This window comes from Schistocerca piceifrons, chromosome X, assembly GCF_021461385.2.
Source record: "Schistocerca piceifrons isolate TAMUIC-IGC-003096 chromosome X, iqSchPice1.1, whole genome shotgun sequence".
Taxonomy (NCBI): Eukaryota; Metazoa; Arthropoda; class Insecta; order Orthoptera; family Acrididae; genus Schistocerca; species Schistocerca piceifrons.
Window position 1 is genome coordinate 892,103,534 of NC_060149.1, and position 19,284 is coordinate 892,122,817.

The window sequence follows — 19,284 nt, forward strand, 5'->3', positions numbered from 1 at the left end:
ATGCTTTTCAGGTCAAGTTTCTGGATCCAAACACATTTACTGATGTCACATCATTACCTCATCCTCTAAAACAGAGGAAAGAAATCACCATAATCCAGCACATATTGTGAAATTCAGTGTCACAACATTTATTTGTAATCACTATTTTCTGAACAAAGATAAATGCTTTCACGTTCTCATCACAGCTCACACACACACACACACACACACACACACACACACACACGCACACACACATATATATAGTTATAATAGAGGGAAACATTCCACGTAGGAAAAATATATCTAAAAACAAAGATGATGTGACTTACCAAATGAAAGTGCTGCCAGGTCGACAGACACACAAACATACACACAAAATTCAAGCTTTCGCAACAAACTGTTGCCTCATCAGGAAAGAGGGAAGGAGAGGGAAAGACGAAAGGATGTGGGTTTTAAGGGAGAGGGTAAGGAGTCATTCCAATCCCGGGAGCGGAAAGACTTACCTTAGGGGGAAAAAAGGACGGGTATACACTCGCGCACACACACACACACACATATCCATCCACACATATACAGACACAAGCAGACATATTTAAAGACCAAATATGTCTGCTTGTGTCTGTATATGTGTGGATGGATATGTGTGTGTGTGCGAGTGTATACCCGTCCTTTTTTCCCCCTAAGGTAAGTCTTTCCGCTCCCGGGATTGGAATGACTCCTTACCCTCTCCCTTAAAACCCACATCCTTTCGTCTTTCCCTCTCCTTCCCTCTTTCCTGATGAGGCAACAGTTTGTTGTGAAAGCTTGAATTTTGTGTGTATGTTTGTGTGTGTTTGTGTGTCTGTCGACCTGCCAGAACTTTCATTTGGTAAGTCACATCATCTTTGTTTATATATATATATATATATATATATATATATATATATATACACACACACACACACACACACTCACACTTCTTACCGATATGGCCGATTTTCTGCCATGTCTGATTCATGTTTGGAGTCAAGAGAGAATTACTAACTATATGTACACTCCTGAGTTTCTTTCCTCTTATTCTCATGATCTCTATGTGAGATATGTGATGGAGGCAGTGGATATCGCACATTAAACTTTAAGTTTCCATATAATTGACTTACAAAGTTGACTTACAGATCAGGGTAAGACGAGGACATAATACCTCCAGTAAGGGTAAGCCTAGTTAATCACTCTATACCTCAAAACAAACATCAGGTTGAAGATTAATTTATTTTACTTTTTATGCATTTAAAACAAGTATAAACTATCACTGCAGCATTTGTGAACAGGTAGCATTTATTGCTTTGGAAAATGATAAATATGATTATGTTATGTTTGTAAATTAGTAAAAATTTGAATGTATTCTGAGTACCAATATTTTGTATAGATGCTTTTAATTGTTTCATAATTCCTGTATGCTTAGGCAACTGTATGAAGATGATGAAATTCAGCAGGTGTATCATTATATGATTTGACAGAATGTTGAAAAACTTTTGTTCAACTAGAACACACATTTATTTTTTTACTATGTATGTAGGAAAACAGTATTGATTTATGTGTTGCTGTTGATATCCCTTCTGTGCTTGTAATGGTGGTTTTTTGTTTTAGTATGTTGTTGTGGCACCTGATCAAGGGGAGGTTGTGAAAGGTCTGTTTTTTCCATGGTGCTCAAACTGTGACAGCACAGCATTACTCCAAGCAGTTGGGATTGTTGGAGCAGTCATTATGCCACATAACCTGTACCTGCATTCAGCATTAGTCAAGGTTTGTTTGAATTGTGTATAACACTTGATAGTGCACTTTTAAAATGACTGATTTGTTATTTGTATAAATGTTACCTAAAATGACTATACAATTAAGTAGTGTTTTTAAACATTTAAGTAGCAGAAATAGTATTTTCATTGTTGTTCATTTTTTAGTCTCGAGAAGTCGACCGAAGGAAGCCAGAGAAAGTCCGTGAAGCAAATAAATACTTCTTCATCGAAGCTTGCATTGCATTGTTTGTGAGTTTCATCATCAACATTTTTGTGGTTTCAGTATTTGCAAAAGGATTGTATATGAAAACGAATGAAGCTGTGGTAAGTTATGTAGTTACAAGTGCATGAATTGAACTTAGTGTTTAAATATACCTGCAAGAGAGTATTATACATAAATATTGTGTGTGTGTATGTATATTTTGAGCTATTTAATACATTTGGATCATGATGAAAAATCTGATATCAGTAAGAAATAGTCCCTAAATGAATAAATAAATCAAATAAAATCATTGTTTTGTGCCTTCATCAATTTCTTCTGCTGGACTGTGAGAATTCTGGTTTGCGTAGAAAATGACAGCCTGTTACATGCTCATAGGATCTGTGTAGTATTGCCTTGAAAGATTCACACGTACAAATATTTTGTGTTGCTATACCCTGTGTTCTAAAGGCTTTGTGTGTGTGTGTGTGTGTGTGTGTGTGTGTGTGTGTGTGTGTGTGTATCCACTAGTAAATAAACACCCATGAGTCGTTTGCAGGAGCTACTTCTGCAAGTTCTTTCATGAGGAAATACCCTTAAAAAGTCAACTTCTGCAAATTTCATCAACTTGCCCAAGTAGCCACTACAGGTTAGTGGAAACAGTTTCTTGCATCTTGCTGCAAAAACTTACTGAACTTGCCAGTTGCTGGAAGTTATTAGCAAGTTTGCAGAAGTTTTTTATGTTTAATACCGGTACGAAAATGGCAGGGTCGAAAAGGAGAATGTGCAGAGAGGGATGGGTCAAAACAAATGTTCCATTGGGACCCCTAAACATATTTAATTGGCCACCACAGTCAAGGAAGCACAAAATGAAGTAACGTATTACTTTATAAATACTTTGGGAGTAAAGGGGACCACACACCTAAAAGCATAGGTATTGAGTCACAAAAAAGACAGAAATCTTGCTAGCTTTCAGAATAAATCCATTCTTGAGCTAGAGTAAAAATACACACACAAACACAACCCCCCCCCCCTTCCACACACACACCAGCATGCATGCCTGCCTGTATCCCCAGTGCTGACTGGGTGCACAGTGCCAAGAATGCAGTTTGGCATTGGACTAGGGTGGATGGGTAGAGGGAGAGAGAGGCAGCAAGAGGGGTTGGGTGCCATGAGTAGCTGGAGGCTTGGAGGGAGGCAGCAATTTTGCTCACTCGGAATGTAGGAGGGAGAGATGACAGGTGCATGGGCTAGGCACGTGTAGCATGGGTGCCAGAGCTGATGGAAAGCAGCACATGATGAAGGTGACATAGATAAGTGAATTGCGAGGGGGTAATAGGACAGAGGAAGGGGATGCTGTTGTCTGGAGGGTGTGGGGTCAGTCAGTTAATGGAAAATGAGGCCAGGATTGTTCCAGGAGTAAAGGATGTGTTGCAGGATAACTCCCATTTGTGTACTTCAGAAAAACTAGTGGTGGAGAGAGGAATCCAGATAGTCTGGGTTGTGAAGCAGCCATTGAAATCAAGCATGTTGTGCTTAGCTGCATGCTGTGCCACTAAGTAGTCTGTTTTGCTGTGTCCACAGTTTGGTGGTGGCTGTTCATTTTGGTTGCCACATCGACATAAAAAACCATGCAGTGATTACAGCAGAGTTGGTGTATGACATGGCTGATTTCGCAGGTGGATATCCTCTGATGGGGGTAGGATAAGCCTGCGATAGGACTGCAGTAAGAAGTTCTGGGTGGGTGGATTGGGCAGGACTTACATCTGTGTCTTCCACGGGTATATGATCCCTGCAACCAAGCATTGGGAGGAAGAGTGGTATAGGGATGGACTAGTATGTTGTGTAGGTTGGATGGGCAATGGAACACCACTTCAGGAGGGGTGGGAAGAATCTTGTGTAGGATTCCCTAATTTCAGGGCATGATGATAGTCTTGGTGAAGGATATGGTTCAGTTTTCCAGTCCAGGTGATACTGGTTGATCAGGAAGACCCTAATGAGACCTCCTGCGTACTGGGCAAAGGAGGAGTTCTCATCACTGTCAAAATGCAGGTATTGTTGGTGGTAGGTGGGTTTAAGGGTGTTCCATTACCTACACAACATCCTTGTTCATTGCTATGCCATTCCCACTCATAACCCTTTGTTGCAGGGATCATATCCTTGTGGAAGACGCAGATGTAAGACTTGCCAAATACACCCACCCAGCACTTCCTACCCCAGTCCTGTCACAGGCGTATCCTATCTCATCAGAGGCCAGACCACCTGTGAAACAAGCCATGTCATATACATTACTCTATTGCAATAACTGCACTGTTGAAAATCTGGGATGGAATAATGACAATATTATGACAAGGATAGATGGCTACTCACCATATTGCGAAGATGCTGAGTCACAGATAAGCACAACAGAAAGACTGTCAAACTAGTAAGCTTTCAGCCAGCCCCAAATATATATTGTGTTAAATTGGTGCAGGTACCCAGAATAATCTCTGACAACCCTCAGAATACAACAGTTTTCATGACTTTTCCACAGTGGAAAACACAGCAAAAACTTGCACACACTGCACAATGCAATTAAACGGTCACTTTTTCTAAACCTTTTTTAATGTTCTCTCATTGTGAAGAAGATTGAAATTTGGCTCAAAGGTGCCTACGACCTTCCTTTATAATGGTGCAAAAGTGTGGCACCTTTCATCACCATTAGGTACGGCATTGCTTTGAACAGAAAAGTGTCGACACGTGCGAAAGAAAACTGGAGCCCAGAATTTGATGTGAGGTGTAAGGTGAGTTAACGATGCCACAATGGCACCAAATTTCATGATAATTCTGCTCATTTCCAGTAGCAGCTGTGGGAGTGTCGCACAATGGGAAGGACATCACACTCCCCTCCCTTTTACCCACATTTCACCCTCTCTCTTGATCCCCATGTGATGGAGGTCAGAACTGCAATGCCCAAATGTTGAAATCACATGATTTTGCGTGGCCGAAGAAGACATTTCAGATAGACTGCTGCTCACAGTTGACATGAAAAGTTCTCAGGGGGTGGCATAGAGTGTGTCAATGAAACCACCACTTTCTTTAGGGACTTGATACCCACACATTTTGCAGTCAAAAATGACAGTCCACTGTGCAATGAGCAATAGGATGACATTCTTGACAACATTTGACACTGCTGACACCCCCCACTATGCACTCTCTTTTGACATACTCATGGGGTGGAGGGTACATGTGTAACATTGCCCGTTGCCATGTATGTTAATGAAACAGCAAAGCGTCCCTCTGAGATCCCCACCCCCACCAGCCCTGTTCGGCAACAGCCTTGGTGCCACCTTTATTGATCTTAGAAAACGGCCCTGTACTGAGAGAGTCAGTCACTGATTCCCAGGCGACAGTGTGACAGGCAATCATTTCAACACATCTTAGCTGAGCCGCAATACATTACTAAACTAGTGCCTGCTGGTCGCATGCAAAATCTGATGGTGTCAAAAGGGATGCCTGCCATGCCAGTGCATAGGAATCAGTGAATGGCTCTTCTATATAGGGACATTTTAAAGTGCCCAATAAAGGTGCACAGGTAGCACTGAGGGTGTTGCCATACTGGGGGATCCTAGAGTGACCCTCTGCCATTTTATTCTTGCATGTATCAGTATCATACTCCTCTTTGATCATGTCACAAGAGGGCTTGGAACAGGAGGGTTAAAAAAGCATAAACACATTTTGCTGCTTTGAATCAAATTCAAATTTCGTGAAATCATTTTGAACGGTCCCTAGTGCTTCCACCCTATACACCAGAGCAAAAATTTTGTCGTCATGCTAGACTTCCAAGGGAGCCCGTCACATTCAGTAGTGTTGCGGGCCCACAATGTCTTTAGACGAGGGTTGTATCATCCAGGGTATGTCAGCAGTGTTAAAGGTTGCCAAGGATATCACCCTATTGCTTATCTCACTGTGGAATGTGTGGGAATCAATACCCTAAGGGAAGGGGTGGTTTCACTGATACCCTTTATGTCAACCTCTGAGGCCTTTTTGTATTGATTCTGAACGACAGTGTGTGTGAAATGTTTATCTCGGCGACCTGTAAGGAAACTGTGTGGTTTCAACACTGAGTGTTACAGTTGTGAGCTCCATCACAGAGGCCTCAAGAGAAATGGTGAAATATGGGAAAGAGGGGTTTAATGACTTTCCCGTTGTCTGATACGTCGACGGTGGCCTCGAGCAGAATTGTCACGAAATTTGGTACCAATGTGACATTGTTAACCCACCTCACACATCACAGGGTTCAAAGCACCTCCAAACATAAGCGTGATGTCACATGGTGCCACACTTTTTCACCATTACAGAGGAAGCGTGTAGGCAAATTAAGAGCTGAATTTCAAACGCCTCCATCTCAGTGGGAGACAATTACAGGGTTTCGAAAAAGTGACCTTCAGTTACATTGAATGGTGTATATAGTTCACTTAGTTGATTCTGTGCTGCTGTGTTCCACTTATGATGTTTTCTTTCTGTTTTATTGTTACTCAGTGGAATACTATGTTTATTATTGTTTCTTGATTTCAGTTATAGTAGGTTAATTTAGATAATTAGCTTAATAACGTCCTCAGTTATGTAGTTGAAAATGTAACAAGAACCTGGGTCAAGGATACTACTTTTTCTTAGGTGACTTGGTTCCTGGATGACTTTAATAACTGTTGTTGGCAGGTTCTCAGTCTATTTAGTTGCAGTAGGGACTGTAGAGAATCTGTTTATGCTGAGAGGATCGTTGTGGTCTATTCACAGTAGAAAACAGTGTAACATGAGAAGAGATTAAGATTTCTAATTTAGATTGCAAAAGCTGTGAAGAAAATGGTGTGACAGATGAAACACTGCTGGTGCAACATTTTCCACCCATAAACACTGATGCTGATGATGACCTTCCAGCTCAGAGACTGAGTGTCTCTTTAATCTGTAAGTGGTGTTCAAATCGTGGGTCACTTTATTCAAATCAAAAGGTGAATGTGGAGTTTGTCACCAGGCCAATTCCAGACACTTTAGACAAATAAAATCTATTCTTTGAAATTTTCCTCTTCTGTTGTATAATGAGCATGCAACAGAGTTGGCCATAGCTCTAGGCACTGTTTACGTAGCTGACTGGTGTGTAGGGCACTTAGGATGAAACTAGCATGCAGATATATAAGTGGTACATTATTAATAGTAAGCAACAGAGGCACTCAGTGTACTCCGGAGGATACGTTACAGGAAAACAGTGTCTGTCAACTACTTTAATAATCCTGAGAGCCCTTCCAAAAACATATTACTTCTTTGAAACACACATCCTTTTCAGAGATTGTGAAATTTTTTGAGCAATTGTTCTCCCTGAGTAGCATCTATGAATTGTCTAGAAAGGGGAACATCAGAGAGCTGTAAGTCATGCAGAGACTGTAACTTAGCTCCCAGTGTAACTAGCAGTTGCTGAACATAATCCAGTGAGTGCAGTGGAGCAACATTCTGCATTACTGAGTCTGTAACAGATACCAAACAGGAATTTATTGAGTGCAGGTACAATGCATTGACACACAGTCCCGTTCATGCTGAATTCTCATAAGCAGTCAAAGGAAAAGGACTATTTGGAAACAAACTCATGGCCAAAACAAAAAGCCAAAGCTGATAAATAACAATTTGATAATTACCCTGCTATTGCCCAACTTGCTTTTGTTGTCACCATTAGACAGATGATGGCATGTTACTGTCGGCATCATGACTGTCTATAGCTCACTGTGTTGCTGACATTGTAGAATGTAGCAGACCACAAACTCTGCTCATAAAACTTGCTTAAGGCAGTTACTAAAAGCACAAGGTGTCACAACTGCTTGTCTCAATCTGCCATTATAATTTATCGACTCCATATTGATGTCACTGTCTGACTGAAATTCTTTTGTGAACCCTCATTGCCAGTTTTGTAAAGCCCTCATCGCTACTGCTGTGGAGGCCAAGTTGCCACTGATGTTGCGGTAGGCCGAGTCTGTGAAACGTCTTCTGGTGCAGTACACCACTAAGACAATTTCTCCCTACCACTACTATACAGCTATGTGCAGGGTCAGGTAACAGGATAAGAGAACAAAGGTATTACAACACTCCAACAAATTAGTAACAAAGTCACAAAAATGAGTTAAAATGGTTTACTTATCTTTGTGACTAGTTGAATGATTAAGTCTGCAACACTGCATGTAATATAACACAAAAAGGCCCTGAATGGCTAAGTGCAAATAATCGTAGGCAAACTTTATGGTACACAGCAAATGCAGTTTACAACAACTGTCTGTTCACTTCTAAGAGTTCACTAAACAACGTTCCATGTCCAAGCTAGCACTGGATGATGATCTATAACCAAGTGGGTGAGAACTGCTCTTCTATCTTCCGAGTAGGTTTCTGTCCGTTGTTGTCCGGTCATTGGCGGATTGTACTTAACTTGCAATTGGCTGATGCGAAGTCGATATCTTCATCCTCAGTGCTGCCCATGGTGATGGTGGAACTCGTGCGAATAGCGAGTCTCAATGGCAGGCACCAGCTTGTATCTTTGCGCCTTTGGTGCTTTTGTCCTGGCTGTGTCTTGTTCAGATGACACAGTAAATTCAGAATTTGAAAGAAAGAAATTTACAAAATGTTAGAAATATTTAAATGAGACTGTACAGTATTTCTGTATTTACTTTGTGTTCAATACTGACCTTTAGTATTTTTTTTCACACTATCAGCAAAAATGTTAGTGTATTTTGTAACCTTGACTCCAAGTTTTTATATATCAAAATTGTTCATATATTCTGCCACTTTCTCAACTACTTCACAGTTGCCTCTTTTACATTTTGCCGTCTGCAGAAGTCATTCCATCTGGGTGCTCCTTCAGTTTTAAAAACTTGTGAAAGTCATATGGTGTGACATTTGACCGTGTGCTGCATGCATGGAATATCATCCGGCATTTGTTTTGATAGCACAATGAAATTTTTGTAAGTCCTGTGCTAGATATTGGCATTAATGTTGTGTCCTTAAGCGAAAACTTTAATGAGACATGAACATTTTATCCCACAAAGCAAGGCCATGATCATCTATATATAGTTAAAGCTTTAAAGTATCCTCCTCCTAAATGGGGTGCATATTCTGCCAGAGATTCATTTGTATTTCTGTAATTCTATCAGTGCAAAATCATCTTTGTCAAAGGTATTGGTCAATTGAAACATTTTTTAAGTGAATATCTAAGTCTGTGGGCCAACGGATAAGCTTTTCTTGTTACCACATTTCTTTTAGAACTTAATGCGGTTTAAGTTTGTAAAAATTATTTTATTTATCACAATTTTTCTGACTTATCTTGTGGCTTGTGCTCCTAATCACTGATAGACATGGAAACACACATCATCATCATCATTGTCTAAATTTCTTATTTAATTTGCTGCTAGTATAACAACAATAAACTTTTTCCTCCAGTGCTTTGCTGTATAAATACTCATTTTGATTATTCCATTAACTGCCATTTTCTTTTCTTTACAGTATGATCAGTGTGTGTCGAGCAACAATATACATTACGATGTTTTTCCGGTAAGTTGACTTAAATTATTTCTTATTTGCAATTTATATCCCAAAGTTAACAGTAAATGTAACCTGTTTTTAAGACCTAAGCTGTTGATTTGTATAAAATGCCTATATTTCATGATAAAAATTCATTTCTTGTAACAAATAAGAACAAACTGTGAGTTTTCAAGCATTTATATATCATCAGTTCAATATACAGGGTGGAACACGGTACATTACAGATTTGGGAATGAAATTAAAAAAATGAACACTTATAAAATTTTTTATTTTCACCATATTGGACAATAATGGAAGTTTCTAATTACATGGTTTAAACAGTATATCTGGCAAATGTCTGCCTTCACAATCCACACACTGCACCAGTTGTGTTTTCTGAAATTCTCATGCACTCTTTCAAGCATGTCTTTTGGTATTCTTTCAATTTCAGCATTTGACTTCAGGTAAACCCAAAGAAAAAAATTGCACAGGGCTCAGTCCGTGATTGAGCGGCCCAGTTGAGATCCCCCATCAGAGAGATAAGCCTTCCAGAAAACGTTTGCAGTGGAGGGGTCTCTGGTGAATTTGCCTGGGGTTTCTGTTACTCCAGTACTGCATATTCTGTTTGTTTACACACCCACTGAGGTGAAAATGTGCCTCATCAGAAGAGAACACATTTGCGTCATAGTGTATGGTTGCAAGCACGTCTTCACAAGATGTTCGTCGTGTTACATAATCCCTTACAGACAATTGCTGGATCGTGCACATTTTATACGGGTGAAAATTCTGTCCATTATGAAGAATCCTGTGGAGAGAACACAACTGAACAACAATTGAATACAAACCTCCCGCCAGTCACTATAAACCATGTCCACCCTCCCCTTATTCAGCCAACAGTGTCACCAAAATGTGAATTCTAAAAAAGCAATTTACCACTCCACCCTGTAATTTGTAAAATTCCCACGTATGCCATAGAAACATGGCCTACGCGAAAGAAAACAGGACTCGTATTTTATTTGTCATTTATCTTGTCAGCCATTTAATGTTTAATGGTTGGTGGAGCATATATAACATTGCTAAGCCATCCTGTTGTGCTAGTTGCTATGGCTTGTACTTTAGCCAGTTAGAATTCACATATTGGGTGGGGTCTGTTGACTTGGTAAACAGAAGGGCTCCTTCATAAGATGTAGTACGTAGGTATTCAGCTTGTTGCTTACTGAACTGTCACTTACATTGTCTTCACTGTCTTGATCATCACATGTATCATTATAAGAATAAAGGGAAGGTCCTAACAGTAAAAGCATACAAGTTTCTCAACTGTGTAGTCTCATAGGGTAGTATTCTGTGGCTGTTCTTGTTTCGTATATGTATTAATGACCTAACATAGCCACTAAACTCAGTCAGTGAACTCTGCTGAGGATACATTACCTACTGCCTGGGAATGTGTTGAACAATAAGGAGAACATTGGCCTGATCATGTAATGTCTTATAATTAATAAATTTTCATTAAGTAAGGATTAGATAGTAGTGATGAAGTTCTTGGTAAACTATAACCACCCTCAGATGGACATAAACCTAGAACCACTGTCTAAATATGGGTGGGGTCTCGGAGACCCACTCCAGATTTTTATCCAGAATGTCCTGTTGCTCCGTACTTTCCATGTCCAAGTTGGTGCCTTCAGTAGTTCCCCCCATATCCAGGAGAATGGGGTCCCGCAGGGCACTGTATTAAGTGTATCACTATTTTTAGTGGCCATTAACGGTTTAGCAGCAGCTATAGGGCCGTCCTTCTCACCCTCTCTGTATGCAGATGACTTCTGCATTTTGTACTGCTCCACCAGTACTGGTGTTGCTGAGCGGCGCCTACAGGGAGCCATCCACTAGGCGCAGGCATGGGCTCTCGCCCACGACTTCCAGTTTTCGGCTGCTAAGTCATGTGTAATGCACTTCTGTCAGTGTCGTACCATTCATCTGGAACCAGAACTTTACCTTCATGATGATCCACTCACTGTAGTTGAGACATATTGATTCTTAGGACTGGTTTTTGACACCCGACTGACTTGGCTACGTCACCTTCGTCAGCTTAAGCAGGAGTGCTGGCAGCACATCAATGCCCTCTGCTGCCTGAGCAACACCAACTGGGATGCAGATCACTCTACTCTGCTGCAGCTCTACAAAGCCCTTGTTCAATCCCGCCTTGACTATGGGAGTCTGGTTCATGGTTCGTCGGCACCCACAGTGTTGCGTGTACTCAACCCAGTGCACCACTGTGGCGTTCACTTGGTGACGGGAGCTTTCATAACCAGTCCGGTGACCAGTGTCCTGGTGGGGGCTGGAGTCCCTCCATTGCAGATCCGGTGTGCAAAACTGCTTGCCAGTTACATTGCACGTTCTCCTGAGCATCCAAATTACCGCCTCTTTTTTCCACCCACAGCAGTTCATCTCCCACATCAGCGGCCCATATCAGGGCTAACGATTGTGGTTCACATGCAGTCGCTTCTGTCTGAACTGGAGTCCTTCCCTTTACCACCTCCCATCCAGGTCCGTCCACATACACCTCCATAGTGTACACCTAGGCTGCAGATTCATCTGGACGTTTCGCATGATCCTAAGAACTCAGTTACTCCTGCCACTCTCCGCTGTCACTTCCTCTTGATTCTTGACATGTTCTGGGGTTCTGAAGTGGTTTACACTGATGGCTCGATGGCTGATGGTCATGTTGACTTCACCTATATCCACAGAGGCCATTTTGAACAGCATTCCTTGCCTGATGGCTGCAGTGTATTCACTGCAAAGCTGGTGGACATCTCTCTCGCACTTCATGCCCTGGGGAATTGTTTCTTCTGTATACTGGTTCCTTGAGCAGCTTACAAGATATCCACCAGTGCTACCCTCGCCATCATTTGGTAACATCCATCCAGGAATCCATCTATGCCTTGGAATGGTGTTAGTGTGGACCCCCAGGACATGTCGGCATCCCAAACAGGCTACGTGGAAACCACTTCTGGAATTGGGCATCTCTGAACCTGACTTGGTTTCTCACTTATGCCGTAGGGTTTGTAGGCTTTGGGAGTCAGAATGGCATAACAGTACACACAACAAACTGCGTGTCATTAAGGAGACTACGAATGTGTGGATGACTTCCATGCGGGCTTCTCGCAGGGAATCAGTTGTCCTCTGCCAGCTCCGCATTGGCCACACTTGGGTGACCCACGGTTACCTCCTGCACTGTGAAGACCCGCCTGAGTGTCGGTGCGGTGCCCGGTTGACAGTGGCCCATATTCTGGTGCACTGTCTCACTTCGACTGCCCAGTGATGAAATCTTGGGTTACCGGACTTGTTTCCGCTAATTTTACCTGACGACACCTCATCGGCTGATTTAGTTTTAACTTTTATTCGTGAGGGTGGGTTTTATCATTCGATCTAAGTTTTACCACATGTCCTTTGTCCCTCTGTGTCCTCCAACCTAGTGCTTCTAGGCTGCAGGTCTTAATGTGTTGCAGAGTGGCTGGCTTCTTCTTTTTATTCTCATGGTCAGCCAGCCATGGTAATCTTCTTTGTTGTTTTCATCCCATTTTTTTCATTTCTATGGTTTTCTTGTCCCCTTTTGTCCATTTACATGTTTGTCGCCCTTCATCATTCTTGTGATTTTTCCTTTCATTCCGTTTTGAGTTGTCAATCTTGTTTGTTTTATTCTCACACTTGTGGCATTATTTTATTCGGAACAAGGAACTGATGACCTCGTAGTTTTGTGCCTTTTTCCCTCTTTTAATCCAATCAACCAACCACTGTCTAAATTTGAAACATCTAATAAAAATAAATATCTAGGCATGTGATTGATGAACATCTTACGTGGCAGTGTGTACCAGCTACATCTGGAAAAAGATTAGTTGCAACAGTTACTTGTTATAACCCCTCCTCCTGTCCTATAAAAATCTACTATGGACTAATCCATACAAATTATCAATTATTGGATTGAAATTTGGGATGCGGCACAGTCTACATAGATAGGATATTCAGGCTTCAAAACAGAGTTGTTAAAATAACCGCTGATATAAGTAGATGTCAATCCAGTAGGGACTGTTTCATCAAGTATAATTTACTGTGTGTGTACTCTGTATGTTCTTAAAACAATTAGGATGGTAAAAGAGAATGTAGAAAGAGCATAATGTATACACACATCCATTATTACAATACACATACTGGAGAAGATTGCCATAGGATATTGTATAATAAGAGATACAGTGCTACAGCTCACAGCCCACTTGCTTGTGGAAGACAATTCTGTATCAATTCTGCTGGAAGACAGTTCTATAATATATTGCCAATTGGTATAAAGGAACTCCAAGTAAACTTCTTTATGGGCATTTTCAAACAGTAGTTCATTAAGAGATGTTTATACTCACTTAAAGCTTTCTGAACTCCATTATCTCTGTTACTATTTTTCTGTATTTTCAGTTGCAGTATATCAGTGGTGATAAATATTTATACAAAGTATATAATGTGCTGCTCTTTGTAGATCTTACTTGTATTTATGATGTGATATTATTAATGAAAGTGTATGAAAAATGACGATATTCAAGACTGTAAAGTTATTATCGACAAATAAAGATTATCATCACTGTCTTTTTTTTTTTTTAAAAAAAAAAAAAGAGGGGGTAAATTCTGTCAGCTTATACTTTTGTATGTACAGTGTACAGTCTATAAGTGATTAGATAATATTTGCACTTGTGGGCTTCATTTCACAAACTTGCATAAAGTGTCATCTACCTGTGCAAGTACAGTGCTGTCATGAAGACTGTTAGTAAAACAGTGAGCTACAAAAGAGCTCTGTTATGGGATTATAATACTACTGTATGCATCATATTGGATTATAATACTACTGTATGCATCATATTGTGACAGCAAACAAAACTGTGGTCAAATGGCGAAAAGGGTGGGTAAGAAGTTTTGGTCCTTTTATTAATTGCCATCTCTTTAATTTGCCACATAATGATCCTTATGTCTTGCATCACTGTATTGCAGCATAATTTACTTCCCTGTTTTCATCTGTTTTGTTGTTTAAATTTGACATTTTGTTTTATTGATAAGTTTTTTTGCTTTTTTTCCAGTAGAACAACACTCAATTGGTAGATGCTGATATTTATAAAGCTGGAGTCTTCTTGGGGTGTTATTTTGGCATAGCAACAATGTATATATGGGCAGTTGGCATTTTAGCAGCTGGGCAGTCGAGTACTATGACTGGAACATATGCGGGACAGTTTGCAATGGAGGTACATCTTGCTACATTTTTATAAATTTAATATTTTTGTTTAACACAGCTGCATTAACTTTAATAATTTTCTTCAGGTTTTATTGTGTTCACAGTGACATCATAATGAAACACTTTTAAAATGTATGAGGTACAAAATTAGGAATCTGATTTACATGTAGCAAATAAGTTTCATTCGACTGGTACTGAACATAGAATTGAATTACGTTGCTATTGCTGCAATCTCATTATCAAAATTCAGCAAAAAAGTGACAGACTGAAAAGAATATATGTGCAAAATCATCCAACAATTTGAATATGTAATACACACTTTTAATCACCTGTTTAGGTAAATAATGCACTGGACTTCCAGTTTACCTAAATACAAAGTTACACTCAGGACAAAAACAAAACAATGTCTCCACCTTTTGGACAAATGACTTGTAAGTTTATTCCCTAGTGTAAGAAAAAGATAGTGGTGTAATATCAGGTGGGGCATCAAATGCACAAGGGCATGCTGAAAAGTAATGCCTCTGAATTTTTACGTGAAAAATCTTAAAGCTTTTTAAGTAGAAAAAGTCAATGATATTCTGCTCCATGCATGGACAAACTGTTTGAAGATGAAACTAAATTACAGCACGATATTTCTTACGCATCGACATAGTTAAGTTGCACACTGCCCTGTTATATGCTACATATCGGAGCCCTCTAGTGGAAGAGGGCTAAAAATATGTAGACATTATGAATAAAGACATAGATGTTAATAATGTTCATCTTATTTGAAAAGCTTTAAGAGTTTTCACATACAAAACTTGGAGGCATTACTTTTCAGCACGACCTCGTAGAAACCACTATCACTGTTCATGAAGATCAGAAATGGCACTGCCCAAATCCTAAGAGGGATATGTGTAGTAGGAGAAGTAGCTCGCTACTGTACTTATGTTGTTACTAGCTCATTAGTGTGTGTGTGAAGTTCAGTTATTGAAAATGATTCATAGAATTTACAGAAAATAAGTATAATTTTCTTTCACAGTTTATTTGTTTTTGAAGAGAAACTGCAGGAACTGCACAATCACCAGGAAATGCACAAATAGGAGTGTCCCTTGGTGGAATAACAAACTGGAAATGCAAAGAAAACAGGTACAGAGACTGTTTAATATTGCGAGACATAAAGGACAATGGGCTAAATATCGTGAGGCCCTTGTCAATTACAATCTTGCAATCAGACAAGAAAAGGAGGCATCGTAGAAGGCATTCAGTGAGGAAGTGGAGGGCACAGCTGCACAAGCCAGACTTCACAAGATTCTCACTAGAATACCAACCAATCCAGGAGGGACATTGAGGATAGAGGAGGGAGAATATACAAAGACAGCACATGAGACACTGGAATTTCTCCTCAAAATTCACTTTCCTCAGTATGCTCTGCCAGACAACACAGACAAGTATGTGACCCCAAAGAGACAACAGTTCACAGGCACTCTAAGAGAGGACTGGGAATCGGCCAAGGACTGTGTGAACTTCAACAAAATCCAGTGGGCGGTGGGAACATTCCAACCATTAAAGTCACCTGGCCCAGATGGAATTTTTCCAGCCCTCCTGCAACAGACAGGAGGAAAGCTCATAAAAGTCCTATGCAGGCTATTCAGGGTTAGCCTAGCAGTAGGAATCATTCCCAATGCTTGGAGGGCAATGAAGGTTGTCTTCATTCCAAATGGCTCTGAGCACTATGGGACTTAACGTCTAGGTCATCAGTCTGTCTTCATTCCAAAGCCAGGGAGACTTGAACATACCATGGCCAAGGATATGAGACCAATAAGTCTGTTCTCCTTCATTCTCAAAACATTGGAAAAACTGGTTAATGTATATGTTGGGGAGAGGAGGCTAAGTAGGGTCCCTCTACACTCGAACCAACACGCATACCCACCAGGTAAATCATGTGAGACAGCTCTCCACCAACTCGTTGGGAAGGTGGAAAAAGCACTTCACTTCCAAGAAATAGCTTTCTGCTGCATCTTTCTGGATATAAAGGGGGTCTTTAGTAGCACGACCTTCAATTCCATGGTATCGGCAGCAGACGTGCATGACCTGGGGACCACTATATGTAGGTGGTCCAGGGCCATGCTTAATGGAAGGAAGGTAGAGGCTACCATGATGAACGAAAAGGTGGTAATTAAGACCACTAGAGGCTGCCCACAAGGAGGAGTTTTGTCTCCTCTATTGTGGAATCTAGCGGTGAACGAACTCATTGAGAAACTAAGTTCTAGGCAATGCTTCTGCCAAGGATACGCAGATGACCTTGTCATAGTAATACTTGGCAAATTCACTGACACAGTTAGGAATATGGCACAAGGAGGATTGGACATTGTGCAAAAATGGTGCATTAAACAGGACCTGAGAGTTTATCCTAAGAAGACTGTTGTGGTGCCATTTATGAAGAGACATATTCAACACTCAAGTTGGACTCTAAAGCTCTTCGATGAAACTCTACCTGTGAAGGGGATAGAGAAATATGTAGGGATAACCTGGGATGAGAAGCTAACTTGGGCCCCCCTCACCTTAAGAGCAGCTGCTCCAAGCAAAAAGTACTCTAGTGAGTGCTGGGAGGGCTTGTGGCAAAAACTAGGACCTAAGCCCCAGGAGTATGCACTGGATATACACCACTGTCGTTAGACCTAGGATTTGTTACAAGGCCGTAGTGTGTTGGAAGAAGGTAGAACAGCGGGTTGCTGCTAAGGAGCTTGCTAAGGTGCAGAGAGTGGCCTGCTTAGCCATAACAGGCGGAATTAGCAGAACACCAACTGCTGGAATGGAAGCCATGCTGGATATGCCTCCACTTCACCTTTGGGTCAAGTTGAAGGCAGCAACTGGGGCACACAGACTTAAAACTGGGTCTCATTCGGATATCCAGAATCACACACAAACGTAGTGAGTGAGGTAAATATAGGAATGGCTGGGGAAATGCCTGCCACTATATAATAACTCCCAACTGCTTCGACAAGCCTTAAAACATAATAATTGGAAGTAGGGAGCAGTGGGAAAAAACAGAGTGACACCGTATGGGGGAAATAGTTTGGTTCACCAATTGGTCGGAAACAGACCAAGGTCCTGGGGCAGGGGTGTACAAGGTTCAGCCAAGACGAGAGGATCATCTCGCTAGGAAACCTGGCCTCTGTATTCCAAGCTGAAATTACTGCAATTATGGCATGTGTGGAGGAGAATAAGTGTAGGTGCTACAATGACCGTAGCATCTGCATCTATTCAGACAGCCAGGCAGCCCTGAAATCATTGGCAGCTCCTGCAACAAGATCTAAGATTGTTGCAGATTGCCACAGGGCTCTGGTGGAGCTAGAGGGAAGCAATAGGGTAAATCTAGTGTGGGTCCCCTGCCACTCGGGGATCTGTGGCAATGAACAAGCCGATAGATTGGCTAGGATGGGGGCAATAACTCCATTTATTGGACTGGAACCTGTCCTGACAATCACCAAGGCTATGATCAAATTAGAACTACGGAACTGGCTTAGGAAACATCACGTAGGATATTGGACCAAGGTCCATAAACAAAAACATGGTAAGGTAATGATTCCCAAGCCATGTTTTAAAAGAAGCTCTGTAATCCTGGGCTTGAACAGGAAAGAGATCAAGCTCATGACTGGACTGATGACCGGCCATGGGAATTTCAAAAAACACCTACACACAATGGGTATAATGGTAGAGGACCCTAAATGTAGGATCTGTGATGAGGGTGAAGAAACTGCATCACACCTAATCTTCGAATGAATGGCATTGGAGAGTGAAAGATACAGTATCTTCGGGACAACTAGACCTGAAGAAATTGTGTCTAACAAAAAACTGGTAGCGGGACTCCTTGCACTATTTAAGGGCACTGGTTGGCTTTACTAGATATACAGGGAGCGATACTGCACAATAAACCTAGTTTCAGTGCGGGCAGTGGCAGGTCAGACCTAAGCTGTTTTAGCTTCCCTGTTAAAATCAGTCAGTCGTTTAGATAGAACAGAGTTTGTGATCACTTACTGTATTTACTCGAATCTAAGCCACACCTGAAAAATGAGACTCAAAAACAAGAAAAAAAAATTTACCGAATCTAAGCCGCACCTGAAATTTGAGACTTGAAATTCAGGGGGAGAGAAAAGTTTTAGACTGCACCTCCAAAATGAAACAAAGTTGTTCCGTTGTAACATGAGACACAATTTAGGTCGAATGGATGGAGATACAGCAACAGTAGTTTGGTTCGAGTCGTAAGCTTAACAGTTAAGCTTTACCAAGTAGCCATTGCTATGTGTCAGGCGCTCCATCCATATTTATATGGGTACCCTTCCTTTTTCACGTGCTTCATCTGGTTTGAATCGATTGCTTATTTTGCTTTGATCTGATAAGTTCCGTTCTCTTTGTTGTAGGTGTTTACGTCACTCTAAGCTGAAAATGCATTATTGTACTGTGTTGTGCATTGTTTGCCGCATTCTGATAATGAGCCCTTACGACCTGTTGCCGCTCGTGGCATGGCTTGCTTTTGTGCGCACTACTGCCGC

General features: G+C 41.0%; 1 protein-coding gene across 7 annotated transcripts in view; it reads left to right on the plus strand.

Annotated features, from left to right (window-relative positions):
- The window catches only part of LOC124722921 (protein Malvolio), a 343,226-nt gene that overhangs the window by 259,788 nt on the left and 64,154 nt on the right, over positions 1 to 19,284 (plus strand). For all 7 annotated transcript variants that reach the window (XR_007006462.1, XM_047248076.1, XM_047248080.1 and 4 more), the window contains 4 exons: positions 1,609 to 1,764; positions 1,920 to 2,078; positions 9,469 to 9,516; positions 14,601 to 14,759. Coding sequence is in view for 6 of the 7 variants with exons in the window: in XM_047248076.1 (XP_047104032.1) it covers positions 1,609 to 1,764; positions 1,920 to 2,078; positions 9,469 to 9,516; positions 14,601 to 14,759 (522 nt within the window). In the remaining variant the exon portion in view is untranslated. The remainder of the gene's footprint in view (positions 1 to 1,608; positions 1,765 to 1,919; positions 2,079 to 9,468; positions 9,517 to 14,600; positions 14,760 to 19,284) is intronic.